This window comes from Cyprinodon variegatus, unplaced genomic scaffold, assembly GCF_000732505.1.
Source record: "Cyprinodon variegatus isolate N-32 unplaced genomic scaffold, C_variegatus-1.0 Scaffold181, whole genome shotgun sequence".
Classification (NCBI taxonomy): domain Eukaryota; kingdom Metazoa; phylum Chordata; class Actinopteri; order Cyprinodontiformes; family Cyprinodontidae; genus Cyprinodon; species Cyprinodon variegatus.
The window spans coordinates 548058-558551 of record NW_015150634.1 but is presented as its reverse complement, the minus strand read 5'-3'; the positions used below and the strand labels follow the sequence as shown (position 1 = coordinate 558551).

Here is a 10494-nt window from a genome sequence, read left to right as displayed (position 1 = left end):
TAGAATAAAGTCGTAACATTATTAGAATAAAGTCGTAACATTATTAGAATAAAGTCGTAACATTGTAAAAATAAAGTCGTAACATTGTAAAAATAAAGTCGTAACATTAAGGGAATAAAGTCGTAACATTAAGGGAATAAAGTCGTAACATTATAAAAATAAAGTAGTAACATTATAAAAATAAAGTAGTAAGATTATTAGAATGGTCGCAACATTGTGAGAATAAAGTCGCAACATTGTGAGAATAAAGTCGCAACATTGTGAGAATAAAGTCGCAACATTGTGAGAATAAAGTCGTAACATTGTGAAAATAAAGACGTAACATTGTGAGAATAAAGTCGTAACATTGTAAAAATAAAGTCGTAAGAAGATAATTAGAATAAAATCGCAACATTGTGAGAATAAAGTCGTAACATTGTGAGAATAAAGTCGTAACATTGTGAGAATAAAGTCGTAACATTGGGAAAATAAATACATAACATTGTGAGAATAAAGTCGTAACATTGTGAATAATGTGTGAAAATAAAGTTTAACATTGTGAAAATGAAGTTGTAACAATATGAGAAAGTCTTAGAATTACGAGAAAAAAGTTTTAAAATTACGAGAAAAGTCACATTGAGAATAGTCATTGAATTACAAAAATAGCCATACAATTATGAGAATAAAGTCATATAATTATGAGACTAAAGACCTAAAAATTTATGAGAAAAAGTTATATTTTATGACAACTCCCACAAGAAGCAATTTCTTCCCTAAAATGAGGAATGTCGAGCATCATGTGAAGTTTTGCTTTGCCTCTGGTTTGACAAATAAGGAAATCTTTTAGAATCAAAGGCATTATTAAAATCAGACCTAAATCTGTCATAAATTCTATGTGAGAACCTTTTTCAACTTTTATTTATTTATAATCCGTTTTAAAATGTAATCAAATTTCAGTTTCAGCACTTGAGGTTTTCTACCATATTAGACTGTTTTAATTTAACTCAACATCTTTACTTTGATTAGAAATAGAACATCAATTCACAGTTTTCAGTGCAACAATTTTAGGTGGCATAAGTTTAATCTATGCTCAGCGATTAATACATTAAGTCAGTCAGATTTGCTTTCACTGTCCTTTACACTTAAAGCTAGTAGAGATCTGGATTCTAAAGTATAAAAATTGTTTTGGGGACTTTAAATTGTGGAACATTTGGTTTAAATGTTTACCAACACTTTAACTCTATATTTTCTAATATCATGCAAGCCTAATTTAAAAAAAGTACTGAAACAAATTGCAGGTGAATAGTTCTGCTTAGATTAAATCTGTAAAACCGATATGAAGTTATAGTTGATCTAACGGCTTTTCTGTTTGTTAGGGTGAAGTGCTTTACAGAGTTCGCTGGAAGAATTACTGCTCAGATGATGACACCTGGGAGCCCGAAGCCCATTTAGAGGACTGCCATGAGGTTCTGTTGGCTTTTAAGAGGCATCAAGCCGAGCTGAAGTCCAAGAAGGAACCAGAACCCAAGAAAATCGTGGTAAGTGTCATTGAGTGCAGGGTTAGTAAATACCATTCATTGTGTTAACAATACAACTTTTAATAAGCAGGCTTTGTGAGGCATAAAGCTGACTATCATCTTCAGTGATCTAATGTTAGGGTTAGCATGTATGGTTGGTTTGAAACTCACAGTGCCTCTTCCGTCAGAAAACAACCCAGTAACAGCTGCAAGACCTGTGCTTATCAAAATATCAGTAAAATAAATGTTTTGCTCCTTTCGGTTAACTCGGGCTGGCAAACCGCAGCTCCGGAGCCGCATGCTCCCTGGACCTTTTTCAAAAATGTATGAAAATTTTTTTTTTTTTAAATATATGGTGTGCAGGAGGTCAAACAAAAATTATGTTTTCCAATGCTGTAAACATTTGTATAATAAACACATTTAAACAATAATTTGCGTCATAGCCATAGAGATCAGTGGTCATAACTTGCAACCAGCGTGACGCGGTGCCGGGCAAACAAAGCTGCAGGTAGGTCTCGGACCATGGATCCCAAAGGGAAAAAAAGGAAGATAGCGGATGAGAAAAGAGAATTTAAATAAAAATAAAAATTTGGAAAGGCATTTCCAGGGAAGGCTAAATATGCAGCCGACCACCAAGCTGGCAGTGAGAGAAAAAATACAATTGTAGAACTTCTCGATAAATTAGAGGAGCGCAAAGATAAGATTTAAGAAGTGGATTGCATCTCCAAACTCCACCACTGCTGCTAACTTTGTTTCAAGCATGGAAAAATGTCCACAGATCAAACAGGTAGTGCTCTGATGCAGGGATGGGAACTTTCTTCCATTTTTTTCCCCAAATTCTAAAATATAAATCACTCCAAGGAACGCTGGTGATGGAGGATGTGGGATTTCAAAGTTAGAGAGCTCTGCTCTGATGGATGTCAGTTCCTGCTTGGTTCCTCATGACTCAGTCAACTCCTCCCAACAGAAACATGTCCACCACAGAAAGATTCCTTTATGGTGTATCTATAATTTCATCAATGTATCAAAGCTTAAACCGCACGTTGACTGGCCGTGAATCAGCGCATGGTTCCCTGCTCCTCCCTCACCTCATGCTGCCATGTGACATTTGCTCCAGGATAAACATTTAATCATGAATGCTTATTATATATTTAAGACCACATAGTTCTTTTCTATAGTGGGACAATACACTTAGAGCCCATGTTGCCATACGAGGCATATATGAGACTTTTACATATTTGCGGCTCCAGACAGATTTATTTATTTATTTATTTTTTTTAAGTCCAATATGTCCCTTTAAGCAGTTTGGGTTTTCGATTTCTGGGTTAACTGATGATGTCTCAGTGCTGTAGTGTTGTCACCAGCCACTAGATGGCACAGCTTTTGAATCTTATGCTGCGTTCACACCGGGGGCAGCTGGCGCGACAGAAGCAGCGAGTTTACATGCAAAGTCAATGGTTGACGCGCGTCAAGGCGCAGCAAAAAGTCCCGCGGCGCGTTTCGAGCAGCAAGCGCAGCGCGTCTGAGCAGCCGAAGCAGCGCGTCGGGCGCGTTTTGGCATCTGACGCGCGCGACGCGCCGCAAACGCGCTGCTGCTCGAGATGGAAAAATTGAATTTTTGCTGCTCGACGCGCCGCGTCAACCAATCAGAGAAGCTGATCTGGGAGCTGGCTGGGAGAGAGACACAGCGCTGATGACACAGACTGCTCTGATCACTTCTCTTAAACAGTTTATTAAAGCATAATTAACTTAAAATATATACATCTGCCGGCAGAATATGTTCGCTTTTATTATTCTGGTGCCTGCAGATCGGATTATTTAGATGAAAAACACCTACCAGCCACAGCGGTAAACCGCGAGGAGGCGGCCCGGCCAGAGGCTGCTGATGATTGGATTCCTTCTGTCGGCGCACCGCCGGTATGTGGGGGTCTGAGCGGCTCCGACAGAAATAATATTGGGAGGCAGGATTGTAATCTGGATGAACTGACTCCACTGATGAAGTTTTCAGGTGTATTTTCTCACTTAAAAACATATTAAAACTACTTTATTCCCACTGATCACAGCAAATATAGCTGCAAGGCAGAGAAAGGATAGTGAAGCTCCGCCCAACGCGCGTCAGACACACTTTTGGACCGCGCAGCGAGAGCAGCAAAGCTGCTTCAGACGCGCGTCAGAATTCACTGGTACAAGCAGCAAAAATGAAGCAGCAGACGCGATTTTGCTGCTTTTGCTGCCCCCGGTCTGAACGTAGCATTAAGCCTTCTACACCAAACCAAGCTTCTGCTGCCCTGGCGTCCTCTTCCACAACATCTTTATCCCCGCTTTCCTCCTCTAAATAAAAAATAGACTCATCCACGACCTCTGACACAAAACTCTCCTCCTCTTGCATGTTTCCTCTGTCCATATCATTCCTTGACAGTGTCGTTTCTAAGTCACCAATTTAGTGCTACTTGGTCCCAATGGAATATCCAATTTTGAACCTACTAGCACTAAGTTGCTAACTGGTTAGCAAGATGCTCCTGAGACACTGGCTACAATCAAACTTGCTTGCGAACCTTCTGCCACAACAACCCCATCCCCTTGATAAACGACCAATCACATTCACTCGTGTAAAGTCGGGCACCACTTGGGAGAATTCGGAACTGCAACGGTTGGAACAGCTGTTTCCCTACGACTTTAAGTTATCACTTGGATAGCGCCATTTATCTACCTTTTTAAATTCACGGCTAACAGCACAATTTCCCAGCACTGAAGGCTGGATTAGGCTAAAAGCAGTGCTATATCAAAGCTGCCATCCACTTAATTGAAACAAAGAGATATGTTGCTCCTAAATGATCGGTTTACATCCCTGTGCTTGGAAATAAGGGTTTCAAATGTTGTATTCATGTTTTTTATTCAGTTACCCAATAGGTTCCTGTTTTGTCATATCATCTAAATATGTCTAGATACATGATGACAGAGGGTTCAATTAATTGTGATAATATAATGATTTTATTTGGCATACCGTACCAACTTTATGAAGCATTTTATGCACCCATTTGACATCAGTGCTGTACACAATCATAAAATAGAATGCAATTATAAAATAGAAAAGATCGCATGTAAAATATGTATTATTATACAGACACATTAAAACAAAGTGAAACCTCTCAGATTGTACATAAAAGCAAAGAAAAAAGACAGCTCTGAAGAAGACTATAAAGCGAGTGAAGATGCCTGTCTTATACCCAAAGAAAGGTAGGAAAGGCATATTTAAAAAAAACGTTAGCCCCTAATATTATGAAAATATTCTCTTTATACAAAATACATGTTTTTCTCTATTTTTTTTTTCAAATGGTTGCTTCTCAATTAATTGTTACTCTATCAATCAGATCATTCAACTTTAGTTTAATTCATTAAATTCATTTGTCCGATTAATTAATAAAATTTTCCTTTGGGATTGATTAGGCATTTTTTAATTTCATTTAATTGATAGATAACTTAGCATTTTTAGAGCATTACTAGATTATTTTATTTAATGTTTGTTATTCCTAATGTTTTGTCAGGACGGCATAGCTCTTTGGTTTTTGTGAGAAATTTAAGATGAAGGGTCCCTGCTTGAATTAAGTTTTTGTTTTCTGTGGTAGATCTTAAAATAAAAATGAGGATCAGGTCTGAGAGTGTTTACAGATTTAAAATCTGTTTAATGACGAGAATGCTGCCTGTCCTCTAATCTTAGCAGAAACTTTTGCCTACAAAGAGCGACGTCTTCGACGCCGACTCGGAGAGCGACAGCGATAAAGATCGTCCTGCAGAGGCCCCCATCAAGAAGAAGAAGAAAAAGAAAAAGATCAGGGAAGAAGATGATGATGAACCCCTTCCAAAGGAGAAGAAGAAGAAAAAGAAAGAAAAACGTAAAGATGACTTAAAGCCGCTTCCTGCACCAGAAACGGACGATGATGAAGAAGCAGCCCCGCCTTCGCCTCCAAAAGAGAAAAAGGCTGAAGCAAAAAAGCGCTTCGTGGACTCTGATGAGGAAGACGAGCCGATTGTCTCTAAGAAACAAAAGAAAGAAAAGCCAAAGGAGGGAGGGAAGCATAAGAAAGACAAAGGAGAAGAGGACAAGAAGAAAAAGGTGAAGAAGCAGAGGAAAATGGAAACCTCTGAGGATGAAGAAACTGCTCCCATGGAGGAGGATCTGAGCGAAGGCCCGTCTGAGTCACAGATGGATGATTCTGCATCAGCAGAGACTGTTACTAAGCCAGCGGAGAAGTCTAGTGTGGAAGATAAGGTCAAGCAAAAGAAGGGCAAGTGGGAGGTGAAGCTGCAGGGCATCATTTTCGACAAAAAGATTAAGAAGCCAGAAGGCAACCAGAAAGAAAGCAGCCTCCCAAAACCTAAGAGTCAGAGTTCCAAAAGCAAGGAGGACTCTGCTCTCCAGTCAGACTCAAGTGACAGCTCCACGCTGATCAAAAAACCTAAGAGCAAGTCAACCGATGGCACCCCCCCAACACAGAAAGCCCCCTCTTCCTCCACATCCTCTTCGTCATCATCTTCCTCCTCCACCGTGGTGGCTACCAATAAGGCGAAGGAGGAGGAGGGCAATAAAGAGGAGGCATTGGGACAGAAAGACGCCAGCGGCTCGACTAATCTGTTTGAAAAGTTCCTGTTGAACTGCGAGGCCAAGGACCGGGCCCCTCGGAGGCCCCCAGCAGTCGCAGAGAAAAGCAGCAGCAAACCCACAAAGGTAAACATGATCAAATCATACTTAACACTTTTCAAAGGATTATTCCTTTCAAACACCATTGACTTCTGTGTTTTCTGATGGGTTTTCTGTCCACAGCTGATAGGAAAGATTGAGAAGATCTCCAAGCCAGCCAAAGAGTCTCCGTCTCAGAAACCAGAGCTGGAGAAGACTGAGAGGACGAAGCAATCAGACGGTATGCTGAAACACAGACCTATTTAAAAAGGGGGGCATGACCAACTCCATCCTAAAAACGGTTGATTTAAATATACCTAAACCCCAGAGGTTTGTACAGAAAGCCAGAATTAGTCGATTAGCATGACTTTTCACATTTTGTCCTTTATTTTTGGAACAGAACTGGTCCTGGAATCTTCTTCTTGAGTCTTTGATGGTATTGTTTAGAGACGCCTATAAGGCTATTGATCGCTTTGCCTGAGAATGAAGAAGAGCCAGTGTAGGTAGCAGATCTGCTGAGGGCCCTGCCTCTGCTAATGGCGTCACATTATGGCAATGCCACTCAGATAAACTGTATTTCAAGAATTACTACTACCTATGTTTTCTATTGTTTTTATGTTTCTTTGGTGACCTAAAATAGCCAAATTAGAAAACTATCCTTCTCAGTCTTGAAGTCGAGTACTGCGTTCTAAGACAGACTGAGCTCTGACATTTAACAAGGTGACAAAAAGTCTCAGTGCTTCTTTTTATTCTTTATATCAAGATCTGAGGACGGATGAAGAAAATAACTGCTTAAAAAATTACTTTTGTGAAGATTTTAGACAAAACAAGAGTTCAATTCGTAGAAATTGGTTGTTGTTGACACAAAGTTAGCTAAAAAGAGCCTAACCTGTTAGCTCCTGAGCACAGCTAGCCACAGCGCTTCCCCTTTATACCAGGGTCTTGCAGTTACTTTGTTCACCATAAACAGATTTTTTCAGTTTTGTGATCAATCAGGTAAAACGTCATTAGATATGCCAACGCTACAGATGCTCCTGAAACATGGGAGCAGAGTTATGTCATCGTTGTCCGGGCAACCATAATGTTTTGCATTATCATGCCAGTCATTCAGTGTAACGTCACTTGATCTGGTACTTACACCGGCCAGTTCTATGAATAACAGGTATATTATGTTTTCACTTTTTTTTTCCTTTGACTTATCGCATTGAATTTCACAAAACAAATGAATAATTAACAGAATTATCAGATAACATAATTATATATTTTTAATATTTAAATATAAAATATAAGCAACCTGCTGTAGATATTTAATTAATTAAATCACCTTGTTTTGATTTTTTTTTTTTTTTATGATAATGAAATGTTTGAGGTTCTAAATTTGCTTCATTAGCTGGACTGAAGTCCTTTTTAATTATTTTACAGAATAAATGTAACAAATAAAACATATTTTTTTTATACTTTTTTTACTGGCTTTTCTTTTTTTAATTAGTAGAATATGCGTCACAGGTAACTGGGACCAGCTTATTTTGTCAGTTTGTGTGATTTTTAAGGCCAGATCTCCATAATTTTACAGTTTTACATTTACATTAACATCTCCCAGGACACATGTTAACACCACCACTAGATGGAAGTTTAAAATTAAACGTTTCGCTATCAATAAGTACTTAAATCCTCACAAGCTTTTCTATGTCTCTTTTTTTTTTCCTGTGGTTTTTGTGGTTTTTTTCTTGTAGGCGGTGTTGTTTGTTCGTTGTAGAATCAGCAGTTAGATTCTGGGAGTTTTGGGGGCTAAAATCAGGCTTATTCTTAACAGGCTGCTCCATTCCAGAACATCAGTTTATAGCTGAAGTTAATTTCATTCATACATGTTAGTTTATAGTTGAGCCTTTTTGGAAATTGTTTAGAAGAATGTACATAACTTTTCATTTTTTAGGTGTATAATTTAAAGAAAAGGTCAATTGGATCATTAAAAGCCCCAAACTAATATTAGATATAAGCTGTAAGCTCACCATGAATGAAACCATTCATTGGCACTTTGTTAGATCAGGATGTCAGAAGGTTTCAGTAAACTTCACAATCATTACGGAAGAGGATCAGGGCCACTGAAAAAAATTTAAAAAAAGTTAACTCATCTTTTTCATTTTATTTCAGTATAATATGAGAGAAAAGTCGGAATTCTGACTTTTTCTCACAATTTTGACTTTAATCTCGGAATTCTGGCTTTTTTTCTCATAATATGACTTTAGTTCTGACTAAATTCTGACTGCTAACAAACATGTTAGCATCAAGCTGTAGCCATGTCTGTTTTAGAGACTAAACTACCTCTCTTGTTTTAATCACCTTCTTCTCTTCCATTAATGAAATGGCATCACTGGGGACCCCTGGGGCACGTAAAAAGTCTCCTAAATCCGTCATCCGCCCTCCCAAACAACTCACATCTTTGTCAGTGAAGCTGAGTGCTCCCACATCTCTTCCTTCATGTTGCCCATCTACCGTACATTAAGATCCAAATTTCTGAAAAAAAGTCAGAATTCTGAGATTAAAGTCAGTATTCCGACATTTTTTCCCATCTTTTTTTTTTTTTTTTTTTTTCAGCGGCCCTTATCCTCTTCCATATTATGCAAGGTCTTGCATTTGAAAATAGGACCTGGTGAAGTATGTTTGTGTAAAGAAAGAATAAATCACCAGGTCCTATTTTAAAATGCATAACCTCACAGAACAAAAAACATGTCTCATAATTCTGAAACATATTTAAGTTGATCTGAGATTAAAAAGCAGCTCTCTGGTGGTTCTCACTCACCCCTTACCTGAATAACAAAGGTGCTTCTTACCTCAAACACACTCTAATAAGAGCATAATATTTGTTTGTTTCCCCCCTCAGTCCCCAAACCAAGCCAGAGTTATGGCTTCAGCCTGGACAGCGATGAGAGGGAAGATGAATCCACAGGAAAAGCCCGACCTGCAGATGATTCCAGAGAGCGAAAGGAGAAGGTCGAGGAAGCACAGCGTCCGTCCTGGGAGAGGAGAACCTCAGCTGATGACCGGAGGAAGAGGAGGGAGGACAGTGAGCCCCGACTCTTCATATCGTGCGACGAGAACCAGGAACCACCAGAGAGCAATGACAAATCTGGTAAGTCTGGTTTCTTTGACGGTTTGAATCTTAAGCTTTATTTTTCATCTAGTTTTAGCCTCGGATCCAGCAGCTGTCTTAATGACGTTTCTGTTTTGTTCTGTGCGGTGCAGAGAAGGGCCAGGCCACTTTGAGTCTAGGAATGGATCTGAACCTCGACTGGATGACTCTGGATAACTTTCAGAAACATTTGAATGGAGAAGATGAGATCCTATCGGGTCCACCGTTATCACCCAGTGAGTGTTTCCCTTTTTCATCTGGCTCCTTTGTATGTCAGAAGTTTATAAATCATTTCTTTGTTTAAGGGAATAAGTTCCAACAAGTATTAAATGTCCATTTCTTTTATCTTCCATTTAATCTAGAATTATAACTAAACCACAGTTTAGTTTGATCTATTAAATTATCTGCTTTAACAAAGACATTACTCTATTTTTTACTATAAATTTGTATTTTCTCATAGATAATTCTGGAATAAAAGCTCCAAGAGCAGGCAATTGTTGAATCTTTAAAGACATATCTGGATGATTTGGGGCAGAAGGAAGGTCTTCATTAAAATATTTCTCTTTTGCATCTGCAAAATTGATTGATACTTATTTTTTACAGCCCCTAAAAGTCCTGCAAATAATTTGAGACAGACATTGTGGAGAGGTTTATAGCAGGGCTGGTTATAGTACCTCATACCAAATTTGCCTCTTTGAAAGAGCATTGTTATTTCCACCCTACTGAAAGTAAGAGATGAATTAGAGCAGCCATATAAATACATGATCGCTGAACTAAAGCCGAATAGAGATGCATGATGACCGAGGTGCAGCAGAGATGAGATGGGAAGGTCAGTTAAAAAGACGATCGCCATAAATCTACTCTAAGCTATATCGGGGACACTAAACGCATAGTAGTGGGTGCTCTGCTTCGATACTGAAAACTACTGTTGGTTGTAAGCGTGGTGGTGGCAGAATCATGCTGTGGGGGTGCTTTTCTCTTTGGCAAGTTGAGTTGAATTTGAATGGAGCCTAATAATGGGGTAAACATTTCAAAACATTATCAGATAATTGTTATGTTGTGTCAACAACATTGATTATACCCTGAGCTAGATTGCGACAATTCATCAGAAATCAGAATCATAAATACTTGAATAATCCCAGAGGGAAATTACTTTTGTTACACGCTCCAGTTACAGTTTTATATATATA

General features: G+C 38.6%; 1 protein-coding gene across 3 annotated transcripts in view; it reads left to right on the top strand.

Moving 5' to 3' along the window:
* mphosph8 (M-phase phosphoprotein 8) overlaps nt 1-10494 on the top strand; it is a 46367-nt gene that overhangs the window by 1411 nt on the left and 34462 nt on the right. For 2 of the 3 annotated variants that reach the window (XM_015378905.1, XM_015378903.1), the window contains exons 2-6: nt 1356-1517; nt 5215-6222; nt 6319-6415; nt 9056-9304; nt 9418-9540. In XM_015378905.1, coding sequence (XP_015234391.1) covers nt 1356-1517; nt 5215-6222; nt 6319-6415; nt 9056-9304; nt 9418-9540 — 1639 coding nt within the window. The remainder of the gene's footprint in view (nt 1-1355; nt 1518-5214; nt 6223-6318; nt 6416-9055; nt 9305-9417; nt 9541-10494) is intronic. The other variant, XM_015378904.1, reaches the window with a different exon arrangement.